The sequence below is a fragment of the Chiloscyllium punctatum genome, chromosome 18, assembly GCF_047496795.1.
Source record: "Chiloscyllium punctatum isolate Juve2018m chromosome 18, sChiPun1.3, whole genome shotgun sequence".
Taxonomy (NCBI): domain Eukaryota; kingdom Metazoa; phylum Chordata; class Chondrichthyes; order Orectolobiformes; family Hemiscylliidae; genus Chiloscyllium; species Chiloscyllium punctatum.
In genome coordinates this window covers 92,363,747-92,388,593 of record NC_092756.1, presented here as the reverse complement: position 1 = coordinate 92,388,593, position 24,847 = coordinate 92,363,747, and the positions used below count along the sequence as shown (strand labels likewise).

At 45.6% G+C, this 24,847-nt stretch overlaps 1 protein-coding gene across 3 annotated transcripts in view; it reads left to right on the top strand.

Moving 5' to 3' along the window:
* syt3 (synaptotagmin III) overlaps window positions 1-24,847 on the top strand; it is a 113,399-nt gene that overhangs the window by 50,700 nt on the left and 37,852 nt on the right. For all 3 annotated transcript variants that reach the window (XM_072588770.1, XM_072588768.1, XM_072588769.1), the window contains exons 3-4: window positions 3,188-3,566; window positions 7,825-8,374. In XM_072588770.1, the coding sequence (XP_072444871.1) occupies window positions 3,188-3,566; window positions 7,825-8,374 (929 nt within the window). The remainder of the gene's footprint in view (window positions 1-3,187; window positions 3,567-7,824; window positions 8,375-24,847) is intronic.

The following is a 24,847-nucleotide window of genomic DNA, read 5'->3' as shown; positions in this document are numbered from 1 at the left end:
TAAACCTGGTGTAATTCTGACATGACTGAAGATTTCTCTCTCCACAGATGCTACCAGCCCTGCTGAGTTTCTCTGGCGCTTTCTGTTTTTATTTCAGATCTCCTGTAAATTGCTTTTGATTAAGTTGACATTCAATGGCATTGCCGTTGTGGAATCACCCATTACCAATATCCTGGAGTGTGCCATTGCCCAGAAACAGAACTGAGCATAAGCTGAAAAGTGACATGTAAAATTCGCAGTGAAGATTAGAGTGGTGCTGGAAAAGCACAGCAGGTCAGGCAGCATCCGAGGAGCAGGAAAATCAACGTTTCAGGCAAAAGCCCTTCCCTAATGAAGGGCTTTTGCCCGAAACATTGATTTTCTTGCTCCTCGGATGCAGCCTGACCTGCTGAGCTTTTCCAGCACCACTCTAATCTTGACTCTGATCTCCAGCGTCTGCTGTCCTCACTTTCGCCAAGTAAAATTCGCGCCACACAAATGCCAGGCAATGACCATCTCCAATAAGACAGAATCCAACCTGGTCTCCCAGTCTGAGGAAGGACATTCTAGCTGTTGAAGGATTCCAGCAAAGGTTCAACAGACAGATTTCCAGAATGGCAGGACTGATCTATGAAGAAAAACTGGATTGACTGGGCTTGAACCCACTGGAATTTATGAGAATTGGGGGGAATCTCATAAAATCATATAAAAGCCTGACGGGAGTGGACAGGCTAGATAAGAAAAGAATGTTCCCGATGTTGGGTAAATCCAGAACTAGAGGTGACAGCCGAAGAATAAGGGGTAAACCATTCAGGACTGAAATGAGGAAGAATTTCTTCACTCAGGAAGCTGTGAACCTGTGGAATTTTCTCCCACAGGAAGTTGTTGGGGCCAGTTTGTTAGATATATTCAAGAAGGAGCTGGACATGGCCCTTGGGACTAAAGGGATCAAGGAATATGGAGAGAAAGCAAGAGTGGGAAACTGAAGTTGCAATATTAGTTATGATCATATTGAATGGTGGTGCAGGCTGGAAGGGCTGAATGGCCTATGTCTGCACCTATCTTCAATGTTTCTACATTTAACCATCACCCCTTGACATCTAATCGTGTTGCCATCACTAAATCCCCTACTGTCAACATCCTGGGTTACCATCGAACCGGACTCACCATATTGGCTGTATAGGAGAAAGTGAGAACTGCAGATGCTGGAGATCAGAGTCAAAAAGTGTGGTACTGGAAAAGCACAGCAGGTCAGGCAGCATCCGAGGAGCAGGAGAATCGACGTTTCGGCATAAGTTCTTCATCAGGAATAAACAGCTTATGCCAAAACATTGATTCTCCTGCTCCTTGGATGCTGCCTGACCAGCTGTGCTTTTCCAGTACCACACTCTCGATATTGGCTATATTAGTAGGTCAGAGGCGTGGAGTACTACAGCAAGTAACTTAGCCGCTGACTCCCCAAAGCCTGTCCACCATCTACAAGACACAAGTCAGGTGTGTGACAGCATACTCCCCATGTGCCAGATGAGTGCAACTTCATCAACACTCAAGAACCTTGATGCATCCAGTCAAAGTCGCCTCCTTTACTAGCACCACATCCATAAACATCCTCCCCCACCACCAGCACTCAGTGGCAGCAATGTGTGCCATCTATAAGATGCACTGCAAAGATTCGGCGAAGATCTTTTGACAGCATCTTCCAAATTCACAATCAATGCCATGTAGAAGGACAGGGCACTAATACATGGGATCGCTACCACCTTCAAGATCCCCTCCAAGCCACTCACCATCCCAGCTTGAAAATATATCACCATTCCTTCGGTGTCACTTGGTCAAAAGCATGTGACTCCATTCCCAGAGGGGCTGTAAGTGTACCTCCAGTGGTTCAAGATGCCAGCTCAACGCCACCTTAAAAGGGATATGGAACTAATGGCTGATCTTACTCGAATCATGCATATCTCCTAAAAGAATTTAAAAAGATAAAAGTGGTACATTACATGTGGTGTGAGTTTAGCTCCTGCATGGCATTTTACCTGATGGAGAAATTTTTATGTTATCTCCTGTAACATGAAAAACTGGGTGTCGTATTGAAGATTCCAACAGGCATCTGTGACAACAAACTATTATCTTCAAACATTACATTCCTGAGGTAAATCAGTGACTGAGTGAATCGTAAGCTAATACAGTATTCTACAACCAGAGGAGTATGTTTCTAATAGACCTTCATGCTTCAAGTGATGCAAGATATGAGATCTTTAGACCCTCAGGTCACACGCTATGACACAGTGATGATGTGAGCATGTCTCTTAAAGGTACATTTACATACTGTTTGAGTCATAACACAACACCTAAAGTATACAAAAGCCACAACATAGCCATATGAGAAAGTGATGTGGAAAGATCTGATACTGTGGTCCTGCCTTTGCTATTCTGATCCTAGCTGTAGACTCAATCCTGTCAATATTCTGAAAGGAATTTGGGATTGGGCAATAAATGTTGGCCTCATCCATGAATGAATGAAAACAAAACTTTGAGGAACCACATTGGGAGGCAAAATATAAAATAATTAAAAGCTGCAGAGAAAGCAAGCAAAAAGGCAAAGGTTATCGTTGGCCTTTATTTCAGGAGGTTGGTGTACAGAGGGGTGGGAGTAATGTTCAATTCTCTAGAGCCATTATCAGCCCAGCTTGAGATAACTGTGCTCAGTTCTGGGCACTTCACTCAGGAAGGAGGGATTGCTCTTGGTGGGTATGCAGCGCAGCTTCACCTGAATAATATCAGTCTTTAGGGGATTTCTTTATGAGGGACGGTCGTACAATCTCAGTTAGTATTCTGTTGCATTTAGAAGAGTGATGCACATTGGATTGAGGTATTACAGCTCTAGGCCGCAGGAGCTTCTGTGGTGTCTCTTTATAATGCTAAGTCCACATCAACTGAGCCAACCGAGCACAGTAAGTGTAGATCAGTTACCAGACCCTCATAATCCAATACAAGACAGTTCAACCCACTTTTACACTTCCTTTTGTACCTAATGTCTTCTTGTTCTCTATAAATAATTGCACATTATTGTAACGTCTCTGTAATCATTGCCTTGCTTGATCTTGTAGAGTTAAGCACATTACTGTGTCCTTTGAAGATTTGAAGGTTGTTACTAACATTTGCCTTTTCTACACACCCATCACCCGCCACCCATTGTCTCTCACCTCAGATATATCGGTCAGCCTCCTCTCGGTGATTGTAACATTCTGCGGCATCGTTCTCCTGGGTGTCTCACTCTTTGTCTCCTGGAAGCTCTGCTGGATCCCATGGCGTGACAAAGGCTTGAACCCCCAGCGCAAGGACTCGCACCACCTGCACCACCTGCACCACCACTCGCACTTCACCGACCTTGCTGTCGAGCGCGTTGACTGTGGCCCAGAGATGCCCGAACGCTCCTACCTCGACCTGGAGTCATACCCCGAGTCCAGCATCAAACTGAGCCAGACGTCGCCTGATATCCCGGTGGACACCAACTCCGGGACTAAGGAGAACAGCCTCCCAAACGCACACTCCCACCAACAGGTGTCTGTCCCGCCACCAGCAACAAGGTGGGAACCGTGATGGAGTCTCTCAGTTCAGGCTCTTGCTACTGTATTGGGAGGAAGAGATTACAGTGTTGCTTTTACCATCTCTGTCATTTTATTTAAGGCTCAGATGACCTGAGGTGGTCAAGCCTGCAGACTAGGGCAATGGAGGTCTAGTGGTTTCATCCCCAGGTTCATAACTGAGGAGACCAAACTGAATGCTAGGGGAGCAAAGATTCAGATCCCTCTACCACAAATGCTGTCCTACTTTTCTTTTATTTGTTTCATGTGATGTGGGCATCACTGGCAAGATTGGTATCAGTTGCCCATCCCTAAGTACCCTTAATTGCTTAGCTATTTCAGAGTCAGCCACATTCTGTGTTGGGCCTGGAGTAACGTCCATTTAAAATATTTATTCATGGGATCTGGGCATCACCTGATAGACCAGCATTTACTGACCTAGTCGCCCAGAAAGCGGTTCACAGTCAACCACATCGTTGTTGCTCTGAAGTCGCATGTAGGCTAGACCAGGTAAGGATGACAGATTTCCTTCCTAAAGGGCTGTAGTGAACTATATGGGGATTTCAGTGCAATCAGTGATTGCATAGTTTTATTTCAGATTATATTTTTAAATTGAATTCAAACTTCACCATCTGCTGTGGTGGGATTTGAACCAATCTCCCTGCAACATTGATCTGGGGTTGTGGATGGTTGGTCCAGTAATACTTCCACTACACCACTGTCTCCCCTCTCCACCAGAAGATTTCCAACCCCTGAAGTAAACCAAAGGTGTTTTTACATCAATTGGTGATAGAGGACATAGTCACCAGCATAAAGATTTGCTTTAAGTCCCAATTTTATATCTCAATTTATATTCCACTAGTGAGTTTTGAGAAGATTTGTAGCTCAGGTTAAGGTTTTGGATGTAGGTTTGCTCGCTGAGCTGGAAGGTTCATTTCCAGACGTTTCGTCACCCTACTAGCTAACATCTTATGTGGGCCTCAGGCAAAGCACTGCTGAAAATTTCTGCTTTCTATTTATATGTTTGTGTTTCTTTGGGTTGGTGATGTTATCTCCTGTGGTGAAGTCACTTCCGGTTCCTTTCCTCAGGGGGTGTTAAATGGGGTATAGCTCGATGTGTTTGTTGGTAGACTGTAGAGAATCTAATCTAATCTAAATAGAGTTCCGGTTGGAATGCCATGCTTCTAGGAATTCTCGTGCATATCTTTGCCAAGCAAAGCCAAACAAAGACACACACGAGAGTTCCTAGAAGCAAGGCATTCCAACTGGAACTCTATCAACAAACACATCAAGTTAGACCTCATCTACCACCCCCTGAGAAAAAGAACAGGAAGTGATTTTACAGGAAATAACATCACCACCGGAAATGACATCACCGACCCAAAGAAACACAAACATATAAATAGAAAGCAGGCATTTTCAGCAGTGCTTCGGCTGAGGCCCATTGAAGATGTTACTTAGCAGGGTGACAAAACATCTGGAAATGAACCTTCCAGATCAGCGAGCAAACTTACATCCATATTCCACTCGCTGTGATTTGGATTTAAGACACCAAATTAATTAATCTTGAATTAAAAGCTAGCCTCAGAGCCAAGAACGAACCCTCCTGGTTCACTCATGGTGCCGATGGAAGGAAATCTACCATCCTCACCCAGTCTTGATTAGAGACAAAAAAACTGCAGATGCTGGAATCCAAGGTCGACGGGCAGGAGGTTGGAAGAACACAGCAAGCCAGGCAGCATCAGGACGTTTCAGGTGTAACCCTTCTTCTGGATTGGGGGTAGGTGTGAGGGAAGCTGCAGATAAAGTGGGTGGCGGGGCAGGATGGTGAAGTGGGGATAGGTGAAGACAGGTAGAGGGTATGACCTGGTTGGTCAATGGGAGGAATGAATCCGGTTGGTGGCAGGGAGCAGTGGAAGGGAGGGTGGAGGGCTGGGAAGGGAGTCATAGATGGAGAGGGAGGTTACTTGAAATTGGAGAACTCAGTGTTGAGTCCTCCAGGTTGCCCAGGCAGAAGATAAGGTGTTGTTCCTCCAATAGACATTGTAGTTTGTTTTGGCAATGGAGGAGGCTCAGGATGGTCACATTGGGAAGGGAGTGGTTGGAGGAATTGAAATGGGCGGTGACTGGGAGGTCCTCACCCAGTCTGGCCGACCTGTGATTTTCTGGGTTGGCAGGAGTTGATAAGGGAAGTGTGGAGGCCCTACTCATGAAGGTATGCCTGCAGTGAAGGAGGTAGGTAACCAATCTTGATGTTTGCACATAGAATTGGAGCAAAAGAAGGCTATCTGGCTCATTGAGCTTGCTTCACCATTCAATATGATCATGGATCATCCAACTCTGTACCCTGTTCCCATTTTCTCCCCACACCCTTTGATCCCTTGAGCTCTAAGAAATATATGTAACTCCTTCTTGAAAACATTCAATGTTTTTCCCTCAACTTCTTCCTGTGGCAGAAAATTCCACAGGCTCCCCACTCTCTGGGTGAAGGGAGTTCTCCTCATTTCAATCCTACCCCATATTCTTAAACTGTGACCCCTTGTTCTTGACTCCTCGGTCATCGGGAACATCCTGTATTTACTTGCTGGTCCTGTTAGAATATTATTAGTTTCTATGAGATTCCCTCCCCCCTTGTTCTTCTAAACTGCAGTGAATAGAGTCCTAACTGATCCAGTCAGGTCAGCAGTAGGTGCCAAAGAGGGGAGGGTGATGGGGGGTGGGGATGTGAGGAGTTGGAAGAGCGTTGATGAGTTGGGAGTGTGAAGAGATGGGAGGCAGGAGGCGATGGGAAGTGGTGGGGGGGGAAGAGGAATGCTGCTGTCATCAAAAACCACCACCAACCACCCTCCCCTCCGCCCACCCGTTGCAATAAAATTGAGATGTGTCTTCTCTGATCAGAGAGGCCCTCCTCCACTGAGTCCTTCCAAAGAAATATAATTACTTTGGGCCCCGTTGTTTTTCGATATCCTCACATTACCCATCCTGCCTCAGCAGTACCCACTTGTCTTCCTCTCTCTCGGGTTTGAGAGCCATGATTGAACTGTATCAGGGGCCTTCCGCCATTCTAAATAGCCTGAACGAAAGCAGCCAAATTGGATGGAAAGTGGCTCCCCTGGTCTGACTCCCAGCCAGTATGGTCTCAGGATCCTTGTTGGGTTCCTTACTCAAGTCCTACTAAACTGAAACCTGAGGGAGGATGCTGCCAAGACTGTTTCAGGGAATAAATACTGCAGAGTCATAGAATTTCTCCAGCACAGAGAAAGACCCTTTGGCCCATCGTGTCCATACTAGTCAGTAAGCACTGAAATATTCTCATCCCGTTTTCCAGTACTTGGTACATCGCCTTTTATGCTACGGCATATCTAGTGCTTATCTAAATATCTTTTTAAATATCTTGAAGGTTCTCACTTCTATCCACCTTTTAGGCAGATTTCCAGACACCTATCACCCTCTGGCTTAAAAATATTTTCCTCAAAACTCCTCCAAATCTCCTGCTTCTTTAAACTGTACCCCCACTGATTATTGACTCACTACTCAAGGGAAAGGTTTCACCCTATCTACCCTGCCTGTGCCCATTGTAACTTTGCACATCTCAATCAGATGCCCCCTCAGGCTTTTGTACTCTGAGGAAAGCAATCCCAGCCCATTTACTCTCCTCTGAATTTCAGGTTGACGCCCCCCCCAAGGGGATACTCATGTCCAGTGGGGACTCTCTCCCTCCTCCTCATTTAGGTCATGGGAGTCCCTACCCATACACACCGCTTACCGTACAGGACCAATACTCCCTCCCCCACCAAAGCCAGCTGCCTACAGTCATGGGAGGAACATTTATCTGCCTGTGAATCCTTCCACTTATTCAAACTGTTACTTTCAAGGGAAAGTGTGTGATCACACTCAAATCCATCCTGACGCAACATTTATTTTTAAAATTCATTTGCAGGATATCAATTGTAGGCAAGGCCAGGATAATTGCCTGTCCTTAATTGCCCTGGACATGTTAGTGAACCACATCTTGAACCGCTGCAGCCCATGTGGGTATAGATATTTGTACTGTGCTGTTGGGAGGATGTTCCACAATTTTGACCCAGTGACAATTAAGGAACTGCAATTTAGTTTCCGATCAGCAGCAATGGCCTGAAAGTGATGACAAAGGGGTGGGAGGGCGGGGATCATTGTTTCGGGGAAACAAAGTATTCTGGGTCACTGCCAAAGATAGAACAAAGGCTGTGGAGAATCCATTGACGTCTTCATTGCCTTTCAGGTTCAACTCGCTCCCGAGGCCAATCCCACAGCAGTTGTCCAGCCCGGACTTTGGGAGCCAGACCGATGAGAAAGTGGAGCAGGTGACCAGCATCGGCCAGATCAAACCGGAACTCTACAAGCAGAGGTCCATCGACGCAGAGGCGAAGAAGCACCAGAAGGTGAACTGCGGGCGGATAAACTTCCTGCTGAGGTACACGTACGCCACCGAGCAGCTGGTGGTCAAAGTCCTGAAGGCCCTCGATCTTCCAGCCAAAGACGCCAACGGATTCTCTGACCCTTACGTGAAGATCTACCTGCTCCCCGACCGCAAGAAGAAGTTCCAGACCAAGGTGCACCGCAAGACGCTGAACCCAGTGTTCAATGAGACCTTTCAGTTCAATGTCCCGTTTAACGAGCTGCAGAATCGCAAGCTCCACTTCAGCATCTATGACTTTGACCGTTTCTCTCGTCACGACCTGATCGGGCAAGTGGTGCTGGACAACCTGCTGGAATTCTCCGACCTCTCCGAGGGAACACCCATGTGGCGGGACATCTTGGAGGCGACATCGGTGAGTTGCATTGGATTTTCCACATTGGGCAAGTTGGGATCTGTGAAGTGATGGGGAGAGGATGGTCTCGTGGTGTAATCACTAGACCATTACTGGAAGTCTGAAACCAAAACAGCTGGAGGAACTCAGTAGGTCTGGCAGCATCTGTGGGCAGAAAACAGAGTTAGTCTTCAGAATTTTGTTTTCTTCCCACAGATGATGCCAGACCTTCTGAGTTCTTCCAGCTGTTTTGGTTTCAGATTCTCAGTAATGTTTAGGAACCTGGGCTCAAATCCTGCCACGGTAGAATGTGGTTTCAGTAAAAATCTGGAATTAAGGGTTCCAGATAAACTCTGTCAGTTGTTGCAAAAGCCTATCTGGTTCACCCGTGTCCTTCAGGGAAGGAAATCTGCTATCCTTATCTGGTCTGACCTACACGTGACTCCAGATCAACATCAATGTCGTTGACTCTTGCCTGGCCTCTGGGCAGTTAGGCATGGCCAATGACAGCCAGATTAAAAAAGAATTATCTGTCCCCATTTCCCCCTCACACCTCTCCCCACTCTCTCACTTTGCACTCAACCTGGCTCAGTGCCTTCTCCCTCCATCCACCGCCAAGTCTCCACCGCTATGCCTCAGTGAGCAGATGATGTGCTGAGGGAGTGCTGCTCTGTCAGAGCTGCCAGTGAGGTGGTAAGATGAGGCCTCTGTCTGCTTTCATCAGATGGATGGAAAATATCCCATGGCTGTGACTGGAGAGTGGCTCTCCCGGACACCACAGCTAATATTTAAGCCCTTGTCTTCCCGGAGGAATAGCAACTTTTTGAAAAGGTGGTTTGGGCCAAGAGAGCGATCCACTGTGGTTTCCTGCTCCTACAGGAAAAGGATGGCTCATCCTGACGTCATCATCAGTATGTGACGTGTGCGAAGGAAGAATGATGCAGGCAGTCGCTTGCTGAAGCATTTCTGTCTTCCATTCATCAGGACACATGCAAAAATGCCAAATGTCAAATGAGCACATGAAATTTAAATAACAGAAGAAAAAGGTGCTGATTGATTGGCTAGTTGGCTGATTGGAGGAAGCCATGAGGAACTAGGTAATACAGGGCTCGAATGCGTTCCCTTGTTTCAGAGATCACGGCCCTGAACTTAGATCACTTCAGTCAAGTGTAACTGAGCCATATTATGGGCTTGACTGGTTATCTTAAGTTGGTTGTTAGTGCAACTATTTAGCACACTTGGAATTGTTCAGCAAGTGTTTGTCCCAGTGAGTACAAGATAAGAATCTTTCGCGATATGTCTCTCTTTCTTACCACATTGAACATACAGGCTTTGTTCTGGAGTCAATGGGGTTGCTGCTGTAGATCAGGCACGTCCTAACTGAATAGTAAAGCCCTGGCCTGAGTAATCATTTCCTACCCGTCTTGTTCCTAAATGGTTAAATTTAGAGACCTTTAAAATCATGGAAGTTTCAATGGGAAGATGTAGAGGAGGTGTTTCCCATTAAAGGGAGAACAAAGACTGGGGTTGGAACATCATGAATAAATCCAATAGAAAATGGAGGTGAATGGCTTACCCACAGATTAACATGAATGTGGGTGTATTACAACAGGTAGTAATTGAGCAAAGCAATATCGATTCATTTAAGGGGAAGACAGATAAGCACAGGAAGGAGAAATGAAGAGAAATTTATGTTGGTTAGGCGAGATGGGTTCAGTATTGAGCAGGTTTGTTGTGGATCAGAAACAGCATCATAAATCAGTAGGGCATATGGAGTTGTTTCTGTAAACCTCTATGCAATCCTAATGGCCTGCATTAACCACACATTGACTGACTGAGCCAGGGATCTGTTGTTGGTGTTTTTCCAAAATTACACTCATAATAAACATTTCTGGGTAGGCTGTGAGTATTTAGCAGCGGCTATTGGTAGCTGCACACTTTATTTATGCATTCGGTGGGATGTGGGCATTGCTGGCTGAGCAAACATTTATTCCCCATCCCTTGTTGTCCAATGAGAACGTAGGGGTAAGCTGCCTTCTTAAACTGCTTTAGTCCACCTGCTCTGGGTTGACCTACAATGCTGTTCGGGAGGGAATTCCAGGATTTTGACCCAATCACAGTGAAGGAACGTTGATATATTTCCAGGTCAGAATGGTGAGTGGTTTGGAGGGGGACTTGCAGGTGGTGGTGTTCTCAAATATCTGCTGCCTTTGTCCTTCTAGTTGGAAGTGGTTATGGGTTTGGAAGTGCTGTCTGAGGATCTTGGGTGAATTTCTGCATGCATCTTGTAGATCATACACACTGCCGCTACTGAGTGTCGGTGGATGGAGGGTGTGGATGCTTGTGGATGTAGTACCAATCAAATGGACTGCTTTGTCCTGGATGGTATCAGGTTTCTTGAATGTTGTTGGAGCTGCACTCATCCAGGCAAATGAGGACTATTCCTGACTTGTGCCTTGTAGATATTGGATAGGCTTTGGGGAGTCAGGTGAGTTACTCACCACAGTATTCCTAGCCTCTGACCTGTCCTTGTAGCCACTGCGTTCAAAGATGAGTCCAATTCAGTTTCTGAATAATCATAACTCCCAGGACATTGATAGTGTGGTATTCAACCATTGAATTTCAAGGGATGATCATTAGATTGTCTCTTATTGGTGCTGGTCATAGCTTGGCATTTGAGTGGCATGAATGTTAGTTGCCACTTGTCAGCCCAAGCCTGGACTTTGTCCAGATCTTCTTGCATTTGGACATAAACTGCTTCAGAGTTATGAATGGTGTTGTGCAATCATCAGCAAACATCCCCATTTCTGACCTCTTGATGGAGGGAAGGTCACTGAAGTAGCAGAAGATGGTTGGACCGAGGACACTACGCTGAGGAATCCCTGCAGAGGTGTCCTGGAGATGAGATGACTGACCTCCAACAACCATGACCATCTTCCTATGTGTCAGGTATGACTCTTGATGACAAGGAAGATATATCAGGTGACAAGGTGATCCATTGGATCCCAAGAGGTGATTGGGTGGCCCCTGAGCATGCTGACAATAAGGAGATAAGAAAAAGGAGCAGGAGTAGATCACTCAGCCCTTGAGCCTGCTCTGTCCTCCAGTATGATCATGGCTATGCTAAATGGATCCAAACTAGATAGTGAAGTACAAAACAAGATAATTATCTTTCCTTGATAGTTGCTTTAGTCACAGGCTTCAGCTTTTGCAGACTTTTACCTTGTAAACATAACCCCTGTGTTCTACCTCACTCTCTTCCGACTCTTTTGAGTAAATTACATAAATTAACAAACTAGTTAACTAAAAGGTCACCCTTTAAAGAAGCATTTTAAACCAAAGCTTATCTAATTTTAATTAGAAGTCCCACTTTCACAACCCACTGGTTGTGAAAAACCTCAAACATAGTGGGTAGGTACCTGAGATTTCGATGTTATGGCTATTACGGAGACATGGGTAGAACAGGGACAGGATTGGCTGTTGCAGGTTCCAGGGTTTAAATGTTTTTGTACGCTCAGAGGTGGGGGTAAAAGAGGGGGAGGTGTGCTTGTCAAAGATAGTATGACAGTGGTGGAAAGGACGATGGATGAAGACTCGCCATCTGAGGTAGTTTGGGCTGAGGTAAGGAATAGGAAAGGTGAGGTCACCCTGTTAGGAGTTTTCTACAGGCCTCCTAATAGTCCGAGAGACGTAGAACAAAGGATTGCGAGGATGATTCAGGAGAAGAGTGAAAGTAAGAGGGTGGTTGTTATGGGGGACTTTAACTTTCCTGATATTGACTGGGAAAGCTATAGCTCGAGTTCGTTAGATGGGTCGGTATTTGTCCAATGTGTGCAGGAGGGTTTCTTGACACAATATGTAGACAGGCCAACAAGAGGTGAGGCCATACTGGATTTGGTTCTGGGTAACGAACCAGGCCAGGTGTTAGAATTGGAGGTAGGTGAGCACTTTGGGGACAGTGACTACAATTCGGTGACTTTTACTCTAGTGATGGAAAGGGATAAGTGTGCACTGCAGGGCAAGAGTTATAGCTGGGGGCAGGGAAATTATGATGCGGTGAGGCATGACTTAGGATGCGTGGCTTGGAAAAGTAGGCTTCAAGGGAAGGGCGCAATCGATATATGGAGCTTGTTCAAGGAGCAACTATTGAGTGTCCTTGATAAGTATGTACCTGTCAGGCAGGGAGAAAAGGGTCGTGTGAGGGACCCTGGTTTAATAAGGAATTGGAAATCCCTTGTTAAAGGGAAGAGGGCGGCCTATGTAAAGATGAGGCGTGAAGGTTCAATTGGGGTGATTGAGAGTTATATGGTAGCCAGGAAGGATCTAAAGAGATCTGGAAATTCTGGAAAGGGTGAAACTAGATAAGTCCCTTGGGCCTGATGGCATTTATCCTAGGATTCTCTGGAAAGCAAGGGAGGAGATTGCAGAGCCATTGGCCTTGATTTTTATGTCCTCGTTGTCTACAGGAATAGTGCCAGAAGACTGGAGGATAGCAAATGTGGTTCCCTTGTTCAAGAAGGGGAGTAGGGATAACCCTAGTAACTATAGGCCGGTGAGCCTCACTTCTGTTGTGGGCAAAGTCTTGGAGAGAATTGTAAGGGTAGGATTTATGAACATCTGGACAGGAATAATGTGATCAAGGATAGTCAGCATGGTTTTGTGAAGGGCAGAGCGTGCCTCACAAACCTTATTGAATTCTTTGAGAAGGTGACTAAGGAGGTGGACGAGGGTAAGGCGGTGGATGTGGTGTATATGGATTTTAGTAAGGCGTTTGACAAGGTTCCCCATGGTAGGCTACTGCAAAAAGTACAGAGGTATGGCATTAGAGGTTTGGATTAGGAATTAGCTGGCTGGAAGAAGACAGAGGGTAGTAGTTGATGGTAAAGGTTCATCTTGGAGTGCAGTTACTAGCGGTGTTCCGCAAGGATCTGTTTTGGGACCATTGCTGTTTGTCATTTTTATAAATGACCTGGAGGAGGGGCTAGAAGGTTGGGTGAGCAAGTTTGCGGATGATACGAAAGTCGGTGAAGTTGTTGACAGTGAGGAAGAATGTGGCAGGTTACAACGGGATATAGATAAGCTGCAGAGCTGGGCAGAAAGGTGGCAAATGGAGTTCAATGTAGCTAAGTGTGAAGTGATTCACTTTGGTAAGAGTAACAAGAAGATGGGGTACTGGGCTAATGGTCGGATACTTGGCAGTGTGGATGAGCAGAGGGATCTTGGTGTCCATGTACACAGATCTCTGAAAGTTGCCACCCAGGTAAATAGTGCTGTGAAGAAGGCATATGGCGTACTGGCTTTTATTGGTTGAGGAATTGAGTTCCGGAGTCCTGAGGTCATGTTGCAGTTGTATAAGACTCTGGTGCGGCCGCATCTGGAGTATTGTGTGCAGTTTTGGTCGCCATACTATAGGAAGGATGGGGAGGCACTGGAACGGGTGCAGAGGAGGTTTACCAGGATGTTGCCTGGTATGGTAGGAAGATCATATGAGGAAAGGCTGAGGCACTTGGGGCTGTTTTCATTGGAGAAAAGAAGGTTTAGGGGTGATTTGATAGAGGTGTACAAGATGATTAGGGGTTTAGATAGGGTTGACCATGAGAACCTTTTTCCACGTATGGAGTCAACTATTACGAGGGGGCATAGCTTTAAATTAAGGGGTGGTAGGTATAGGACAGATGTTAGGGGTAGATTCTTTACTCAGCGAGTCGTGAGTTCATGGAATGCCCTGCCAGTAGCAGTGGTGGACTCTCCCTCTTTATGGGCATTTAAACGGGCATTGGATAGACATATGGAGGATAGTGGGCTAGTGTAGGTTAGGTGGGCTTGGATTGGCACAACATTGAGGGCCAAAGGGCCTGTACTGCACTGTATTGTTCTATGTTTTATGTTCTATGTTCTATTGCAGTGGGCATCAGCTCTCCGGGGACACTGGGTGTTGATGTAATCACAGACGAGAGATTGGTGGTTGACTGTAATGGTCCCCTCCACTGCCCACTGCCTGGAAATGTGAATAGCCACTTGGCCAAAGCAAAAACCCAGTTTCTGCAGCCAACAATACAGACAGAAACTTCTTCCCATCAGGGAATTTGAACTGTTGTCCTCTGCATGATGGAAACACTGAGCGCAATAGAGATAAGGTGAAGAGGAACTACCAGTTAGCCCTTCTGAATCTCTTTATTTTTTAAATAGTCAAATTAAAGGGTAACAGCGCCTTAAGGGTCACCGCAACAAGAATCAAACGTTGAAATTAAACTTAGAAAATATAAATGGATATGTGACATTGCGTGAAGCTGGTACACTGCAGCTCCCGTGGTACCCACCAGGTGTGAAAGCCCTGAGCTATACCAGCAGGCACCATCTGCTCCCTCTCCAGGGATTACCAAATGTGCACAGTGCCACAGAATAGGGATCAAATGATCCCCTTGACCACTTATTGGCCAGGGATGTTGATGACCTCCTTAGCCAGGCTTCACGAGGAGGTCCTCGGACTTGCCTGTCCCCTTCTGCAGCGGTGGGGGTACGAGAGGAGAACAAATGTTCGGCATATGGGGCTGAGGTGCAAACAGCCTGAAGTGAAGTAAGGTCTGGAATCTGTGTGGAATATGGACGCCTCCAGGCCACAGACATTACAGGAAACCTGTGAACCTTCTCTCATATGGGAGCGCTGCTTGCATCACGCTCAACAGTCAATCCCTAATGGGAGAGAAAAGGACTGCCAAATAGAGAGCCTCCCACCAGCTACCTGGCACTTTATGCATCTTTCCTGATTAACCTATCTGAATATGTTATGACAGGTGAGATTTGAACCCAGGCCTCCTGGCTCAGAGGCAGGGACACTACCTCTGCACCACAAATAGCCATAACCAGACACTTTACAAATATTCTGTTGTTGACCAGTTCAGAGATGTTATGACACACCTCTGGAGCAGTTGGGGATGCTCACGAGAAGGGACATGACCATTCCATCACAAGACCCCCGAACCGGACACTTTATATATGAGGCGAAAGTGAGGACTGCAGATGCTGGAGATCAGAGTCAAGATAAGAGTGGTGCTGGAAAAGCACAGCAGGTCAGGAATGAAGGGCTTTTGCCCGAAAAGTCGATTTTCCTGCCCCTCAGGTGCTGCCTGACCTGCTGTGCCTTTCCAGCACCACTCTAATCTTGAATTTAAATGTGATCCCAGTATTTAATAAATCAGTGCCCATCACCTTTGCGTCTTTAACCACATAATGAACAAAGCAGATCCTCAACCTTATCTCCAGCTTCCTGCACGCTCCTTCTCCAGGCCCCCTCTCCAAACCCCTGCAAGTGTCCCTCTATTTCCTGAGATGTCAACAATCAGTCTGTGATTGACAAAGGCCCCAGAAAAATCGATGGGTGAAGTGGAGGTGAGGAATTGAAACATTTCTGCCTAACATTAAGTTCAGAGTCCAGGAATTTGCTGATTGAGGGCCTACTCTCAGTCTTAATAAGAGAGAACTTTAATCTCACTTTCTAAGCCAACTCTCTAGACACCACTGCACTCAATTCATTCACCCGTGGTCAAGGCCTAAATGATTGTTTCTTTTTTATATATTATTCACTGAATCTTCTTTTTAGCCACAAGCATAGAGTGGAGACAGTTGCAGAATGATCCCTGGGAGCCACTTTACAGTGTTTCCAATTTAAATTACTGTCAGATTTCGACCCATTTCCCTGGGACACAGAAGGAATGGAAGCATGCAGCCTGTCCTGTTGTGCTTCTGTGTCAGGTTCTCCAGCTGCATCAGCCGTGGCTTTGAGCAGAGGGTGTGCAATTCGCTTTGCAAACAACTGTTTCTCTGCGGGGGCCTGAATCATACCAACAGTGTGCACTGACGGAGGCCATTTGGCCCACCGTGCTTGTGCTGGCTCATTGAACAAGCGATCTGGTGAGCATCACACCCTCCTTCACACTTTGGCCTTCAGCCTGGAAAACCTTCTCCCCTTTGAGTATTTAACCAATTCCATTTTGGAGGTTATTGTTAAGTCTGCCCATTCTTAATTGTCAGCTTCCCATCTGGAACTTTGCAAAACACGGCAGCTTTTAAACACTGAATTGATTTAACGCTCTAATGTGCATTTTTCTTTCAGGAGGAGGTGTGGAGGGGGATTACAGTTGACTCAGGAAGCCACGTTACTATGGCAACGTACACTTTTTACTGCATGTTGCATCCTGGAGCTACAGAGGTAGAGGCTCCAATGTTTTCTCTCTCTCACACACGGCTGACCAGGAATCTCTCCCTCTCTCTTACGGCCTGCCATTGGTGTGTGTCGGAAGGATACTCAAATAAAAGCAACTTTCCGCCGCTATAGGACCCAAAATGAAAAGGGAGAATGCTGGAGAGACTCAGCAGGTCTGGCAGCCTCTGTGGAGAGAGAAACAGAGTTAAAGTTTCAAATTTGATATGACTCTTCTTAAGGCTGCTATTGAAACTGTTTGGCAATGTTGGCAGGGAAGGTGGCATGGTTGTCATAGGCTGGTATCCAGAGAACTAGATGAATGCTGTGGGAACACACAATAGCTGATGTAATGTAGATTCAGACAATGTCTCTGGAGTGCAAAGCTCCTCAAAGAGGGGTCAAATGCCAGAATTGGAGGGTTTGAGCTAAAGGGAGAGGCTGAACAGGCTGGGGCTGTTTTACCTGGAGCGTCAGAGGCTGAGGGGTGACCTCATAGACGTTTATAAAATCATGAGGGACATGGATAGAGTAAATAGACAAGGTCTTTCCCCTGGGGTGGGGGAGTCCAGGACTAGAGAGCGTAGGTTCAGGGTGAGAGGGGAAAGATTAAAAAGTGACCTAAGGGGCAAATTTTTCACTCAGAGGGTGGTCCGTGTATGGAATGAGCTGCCAGAGGATGTGGTGGAGGCTGGTATGATTACAACATTTAAAAGGCATCTGGATGAGTATATGAACAGGAAAGGGTAAGAGGGATATGGGCCAAGTGCTGGCAAATGGGACTAGATTAGGTTAGGATAACTGGTCGGCATGGTGTAAATATCAAAGACGAATTAGTTCAGTGAACCAGATGTCCAGTTTGCAATGCAGGGTGATACCAACAGTGCGGGTTGACAGTGAATAGGCAATGGAAGACATTTAAACAACACATGGATGAACTTCAACAATTGTACATCCCTGTCTGACGTAAGAGTAAAACAGGGAAGGTGGCTCAAACATAGCTAACAAGGGAAATCAGGGCAAGCCTTAAAGTCAAAGAAAAGGCATATAAATTGGCCAGAAAAATCTGAGGACTGGGAGAAATTTAAAATGCAGCGCAGGAGGACAAAGGGTTTAATTTGGAAAGGGAAAATAGAATGTGAAAGTAAGCTTGGGGAAAACATAAAAACTGACTGCAAAAGCTTCTATAGATATGTGAAGAGAAAAAGACCGGTGAAGACAAATGTAAGTCCCTTGCAGGTGAATTCATAATGGACAACAAAGAGATGGCAGAACCAGTTGAACAAATACTTTGGATCTGTCTTCACTAAGGAGGACCCAAATAACCTTCAGGAAATGCTTGGGGACAGAGGGTCAAACATGAAGGAGGAACTGAAGGAAATCCTTATTTTTAGGAAGGAGTAGGCTGGAAAGTGTGTGTATATGTATGCGTGCGTGTGTGTCTGTGTGTGGGTGCGTCGGTGTGTATATGGTGTGTTTGTGTGTGTGTGTGCACGTGTGTGAGACCAGCTCTCTCCTAATTCATGCAAACTTTCTCCCACACACAAACTCTCTCTCCCCATCCCATTTGCACTCTCTGTCTTATTGCCCCCCAAACTCGCTCGCTCTCTCCCAAAGGACATACTCTCTCTCACACAGACTCACTTGAAAACCCACTCTGCCAGCTTGTCAGCAATTTTGGGACGCTCTTACCTATGAACGCAATCCAAAACAGGGTGAAAAATGAAAGTCCCACCTTACAAACATTTCCTGCACCTCCAAACGGCTACTTTACATTGTCCTGCATTGTGTTCCAACTTGGGCACAAAGCAACTTGCGAATGGATTTTGGAATGGGACCATTCACAACCCAGGGACTGCCAGTACTAATTCAGCTGCTCAGACTAATGTTCTGGGCCAGGGATTCAAATCTCAAACTAGCTGCTGTTGGGTTTTAAATTCAATTAATACAATCAGATGCATGAAGGGCTGAATGGTCTACGTCTGCTCCTAGTTTCCAATATTTTCTAATTAACATAGAACAAGTGGGAGTTGCACCTGGTTCAGATGTAGGGACACTACCACTGCACCAGAAGAACCCTTGCTCCTAATTTCTATGTGTATTTGACTCCAGGGTTAATCCCAGCAGTGACTGAGTAGGTCATTAATGCCCACTTGCAGGGCTTCAGTCAGTGTAGGGGCTAGGAGACTGTCTATTGACCTTTCCATTGGGATAGAGGTGGGAAGATGGCAGATAGCTCCCAACCCTCACTGGGGGGTAGTGTGGGAGGGCCCCAAGCCTCTGCTGCATGTGGTGCTGCTCTCAGCTTTTTCCAGTTAATTAGCTTTTCTGAATGATAGACTGCTAGACTAGAGAGATCAGGATGCACAGGGTTTTTATTTCCAAAGTTGTTTATCTAGAAATCAAGCCTCCCTGCTGTTGTGGTTGGATATGGACTCATAATAGTCCTGGTATTGCATTACTAGTCAAGTAACATCAGTGTTATGCTGCTCGGGCCCACGTGGTGCAGAGCTCCAAGCAGAGTTGGCAACCTTGTTGATTGTCACTAAATTGTTTGCTGCAGCAGCCTCTAACCATCATATTTCTGAAGCTGACAAAAGGAGTAGGAGTCGATGACTGAACAGTAAATTCTATTCCTCCTCTCAGTCCAATGCTATCTGCCCTGGCAGCTCGAGATAACTGCTGGACCTACAGAAATACTCATTACCAGCTTGGCTCCCCACAACGGAGCTGATGGGATAGAAGGCTGTGCGGAGGCCGAGAGCTTTTCAAAGTTGCCTCTGGGGATCAACATCGAAATGAAAGCTTCACAAGCAATTTAGACATGGGATGAGCAAATGAGGGGAAAAGCTCATCAAAGTCAATCAGAATTTGTCTGGAGATCTGTTCAACAGGGCCTTGAATTGAGCAGGTGGACTACGCCAAGCGACAGACCCTCTCTGAGGCTGAAGTAGAGGAATAAGAAGTTATCAGATGCAATTTGGAGGAACAGCTCCAAAACATTAACCGCAGGGTCAGGGAGAACAGGGCACCAGCAAGATAACAGATATGATCGTATTGAATGTTAGAGCAGGTTAGAGGGGCCAAATGGCCTTTTCCTGTTCCTACTTCTTATGATCTTATACTGTTGAGTGAAGGGACTGATTACTCAGGGTATCGACTGCAAAGTTGGCCAGAGCATTGTATTAGATAAATGCAACCAGTGTGTGGGGGAGGGCATTGTGAGAGGATGGGGGAGGATGAAAAGTTCAAGGATATCTGAAGCACGGGTGCTTGTTTTAGCCAATACAATGGCAGTACCCCTCAAATAATTCAGAGTATATGAGAGAGCGATGGCATGGCTAGAAATGACATTAGCTCAGTTGCAATGCAGAGTGATGCCAACTGCGTGGGTTCAATTCCTGCACTGGCTGAGGTTACCACAAAGGAGAGAGTGCAGAGAGGTAGCTCCTGGGCTGTTGGAGGGCACATCAGTTCTCCCTGTAACTTGTTCCCAGCCCCAAGCTGTTCAGGGTGGGCACAAGTTTCTACGACTTGAGGGGCGACATCGGGCTCAATGAGTTTCCTGTCAATTAGCATTTCTGGATGATAGACTCCTGGACTGGAGAGTTAATTAAGCTGAACGCAGCACTGCATGTAGCAACATTCCATGCCCTCAACACACACCCCATCCTCCATGGATGGCTCCTGCCACTGGGAACCAGTTACAGGACTATTGGCACCCAAATTCATCCAATTCATCATTGATAACTGATTGTTAGTCCGTAGGCCAACCAACTCCCTGTTGCCACCCAGCTGCATCTGTACACCAGCCCTTGGCTCCAGTTCATCTGCAAATACTTCAGTCACTGCTTTCTCAAATGGCAATTTATAACGCATCCTGTGAGTATCATGTTACTTGCTTTCAAAACACGCAGTAATCCTTTAATAAAACCACTGGTTTCATCATTTCAGCATGCAAAAAGAAATCCGAGAAAAATTGCCAAGACGTGGCCTTTACACAGTTCAAGGGTAATTACGGGAGTGAGCGAGAAAAGATGCCTTTTTTGTCTGTGATGGCCAGATCCTATAAAACACACCACCGCCTTTGTATGATATAAATAAGTCACCCGTTCACAGTCACTGGGTCCAAAGTCTCTGCAAATCCCTTTACACCAACAATGTAGGAGCACCTTCACCACACAGATGGTGCCGGTGTAAGACAGCAGCCTGTTTCTCAAGGATAGTGGGGGGATGGGTGATACATACCAGCCCAGCCTGCGACGACCCAGTCCCGAGAATGAGGATTTTAAAAAGAATTGCAAGCTTGCAGTTCTCCAAGGTCACTCTGGTCTTTAACTTGTGGCTATTCTTCCATTAATGGCTGAGACAGTGATAAGCTGGAATGTATGTACACGCTGGGGCATGGGGACACATTGTGTAAGTGATTGGCTTGGCACAAGGCAAAGCTGAATGCTGAAGCAGATCATTTATTGTCTCGAGATAAGTAGAGATGCTTTACCTGCACTTTCTCCAATGCTATTAGATAATGGAGTATATCAATCACTCACCTGTCTCTATGCAACTATTAATTATGTTAAAATCTAATTGAAATGGCAGTGTGTGTGGTCACTTAGTCTCAGCAGAGTAGGATAGTGATACAATGACTACTGTCCAAATTGTAAAGAGGAATCCATTACACAAATGAGGCGAGCATATGAGAGAATGCAGTTCCATTGTAATCTGGAATTTGGCAGAACTTTGCAGTGCGGAAGGAGCTTATTGAAAGGTGAGTCATAGCCTGGATTTCTAATAAAACCAATCTTCCAGCTCCACTCTCTGCCTCCAAATTCCTTTGCTGCAAAATATGTTTCTTTATACGATGTAACATTCTCCGCCTTCACCATTCACCAAGGCTCCTTCGACTCTACCTTCTGAAACCATGCCCACTTCCATCTACAAGGACAAGGATAGCAGTTTAATGGGAGCATCGCCACCCACAATTCCTCTCCAAGCCACTCATCATCCCGACTTGGAAATATATCACCATTCTTTCAGCGTCATTTGGTCAAAATCCTGGAACTCCTTCCATAACAACACTATAGAGCTACCTGCAGCAAATAGATAGTAATAGTTCAAGAAGGCAGCTCATCATCACCTTCTCAAGGGCAGTTAGGGGTGGGCAAGAAATGCTGGCTCAGCCAGTGATGCTCAGAGCCCATGAACAAGTTTTTAAAAATATTTCCCATGATCATGCACCTCCCAGACCAATAACTCTCTGCAGAAGCAATCATTATGCCCCCCCCACCCCCCCACACACACATACACACACACACCACACTCACACACACACATACACACACACATACACACACACACACACACACCACACACAGACACACACAGACACACACACACACCAGATGTTTTTTGACCCTTTCCTGTGAGGTGAGGTGAGTGTCACTGGCAATCCTTGAGAATGTTGGAGCATCTCTCTCTTGGAAGCAGAAAACTTTGGATGGGTTTAATAAAGTTGACATAGAGAATATGTTACCACTAATGGGGAAGATCAGAAGGCAGATTCATAAATGTAAGATCACCAGTAATTTCAAATAAACCTGTTGGACTATAACCTAATGTTGTGTGATAGAAAACCCAGACAGTGGCAAAAGTGACATTTGCTAATAGTCTCTGGGCTGTTAGCGGAAAGACCCTCTGTGTTGGAGGGAAAGAGAACTCCATGGCATCATCATCATAACCATCCATTTCCTTTCCTTTGCCAAGATCTTTGTGAAGTTCCTTGAACATAAACAGATATATATTTAGCCAGGGAGACGTGGAATGAGAATTGCACATGGTATTAAACATGAATTCTTTGTGATCTTTTAGCTGACCCTCTCTGCTGGTACATGTGTGTATGGTGGTCTCAAGTGGATAAAATATACAGTGCAATTTTCAGTACACTACAGTCTCATCCTCAGTTACCTGCTTAATGAGGTCCATCCATCTGTATATCCCCAATTTTAAGCAAAAACCAAATGAACTGCTGCAAATGAGAAACAAAAACAGAAGTTGCTGGAAAAGATCAACAGGTTTGGCAGGATCTGTGGAGAGAAATCAGAGTTAATGTTTCAGGTCCAGTGACCCTTCCTTAGGACTGTGCTCTGAGGAAGGGTAACTGGACCTGAAACGTTAACTCTGATTTCTCTCCACAGATGCTGCCAGACCCGCTGAGCTTTTCCAGCAATTTCAATTTTCATTGTCCCCAATGTTAGTTGACTCACCATTGGTGCCTTAAGTTGTTTAGGTCTCAAACCTTGTAATTCCCTCCTTACCCTTCCGGCCTCTCTACTTCCCACTCCAATAATCCTCAGCATCAGGCAGCATCCACCACCTCACCCATTTCCTGAATTCATTAGATGTTTTTTGATTCTTTCAATGGAGTGTCATCAGCAAGGCCAGAGTATGTAGCCCATTCCTCGTTACTCTTTGAAAAGCCTGGGGCCCTTTTCTCTCGGAAGGAGAAAGAGAGAAATTATTACTTTGTTAATTAAGCTTTTGCTCACACAACCTTATATGTCCTTATGTGGCTCAGTGCCATTTGTTTTATCGTGATCCAGTGGAGTGGCTTCTAATGTTTGATTACATTAATGCGGCTATGTGTTATTATTCTGGTTGTCGACAGAAACAGGGTCAAAATGGTGAATCCTTCTTCTGGAAATTTCCATCCACCCTCTCGTCTTTAGGAAGCGATTTGTGCCATACTCTGATTGGGCCAAAATGTAACTGGTTGTGAATTGTAACTTCCTACATTGCTACCACGAGACACCGCCAGAGAGCTACAGCCAGCGACATCTTGTGGTCGGTCTGAGTAGGTGCGGCATTAAAAGGCACCTTTCTCCTTCAGACTCAAGTTGCCATTTCAGTTAAAGCAAATTGGCCTTTGTGATGGTTGGGGAGGAGGACACAAGGACATAGATTTAGGATTATTAATCGCTCTGATGTACTGATTCAATTAAGAGAGTCAGCGTTTGTGCTGTGAAGGTTCACATTGTTTTCAGTTCAGTAACTTGAACAACTAAGGTTTTAATAAGAAAGTGACAAAGGCTTTAGTGTGTTGGAAGAATCTGGAACAGAAAGTGAAGAGCTGGCACTGCTTTTATGTTTTTAAAATGCATTCGAGCTTAATTGTAATACAGACAAGTGCACCAGCTGACAGCTCCAGCTTCAGAATAATGTTGAGTAGGAAATCACTTTTGCCTTTTAAAAAATTTGTTCATGGGTTGTAGGCATCGCTGGCTCGGCCAACATTTATTGCCCAGCGGGCAGTTAAAAGTCAACCACGCCGTTGTGGGTCTGGAATCACGTGTAGGTCAAACCGTGGAAGGATGGCAGATTTCATTCCCTAAATGGCATTACTGAACCACCCAGATGGGGATTTTCCCAAAGAATTTCATGATCATCATTAGATTCTTAATTGCAGATATTTCTTTAATATCTTGAAATCAAACTTCACCATCTGCCATAGTGAGATTTGAACCCAGGTCTCTGGATTTTTTATGGGCTTTTGCCCAAAACGTCGATTTTTCCTGCTCCTCGGATGCCGCCTGACCTGCTGTGCTTTTCCAGCACCACTCTAATCTTGACTGTATGGATTGATAGCCTCATGATAATACCACTGGGCCATTGCCACCAAAACACCCGAAGGTATATCCTTCAGGCTTCTCAGTTTCCATTTTTAGCATCATGTTAGTACTCACGTTGACAAAGCAAATTCCAGAAAATTACAAACCTCCAGCTGATTTATTCACCTGACTATTAAGTCTTTTAACTGGAGGTCCTTCTTCAGTTGCCTAAGTGTTATTGGTTCAACATCCTGAAACTCCCTCCCTCCCATCACCCCCAGGGACAGAAATCATGGATCCTTCCTCTGTTCCCTGAGGACAACAGTTACTGGGCTCTGATATATCCATCAACCCAGACCACATGAAACAAAAAGTGTCAACGGGATGTCAATGTGTGACTGGCAAGGGCTAGAGTCCACCACATCGCTGTGGGTTCGGAGTCACATATAGACCAGACCAAGTAAGGAAGGCAGGTTTCCTTCCCTGAAGGACATTAGTGAAACAGACTGACTGTGGTTAAATGGTCACCAATGGGCCAGCTTTTTTTTAAAATTGAATTCAAGTTTCACCATCAGCTACAGTGGGATTTGAACCCATGTCCTCACAACATGAGCCTGGGTTTCTGCATTATTAGTCCAATGGCAGTATCAATGACGCCAGCGCCTCCCCCCCACCTTGATTGTGGCACTT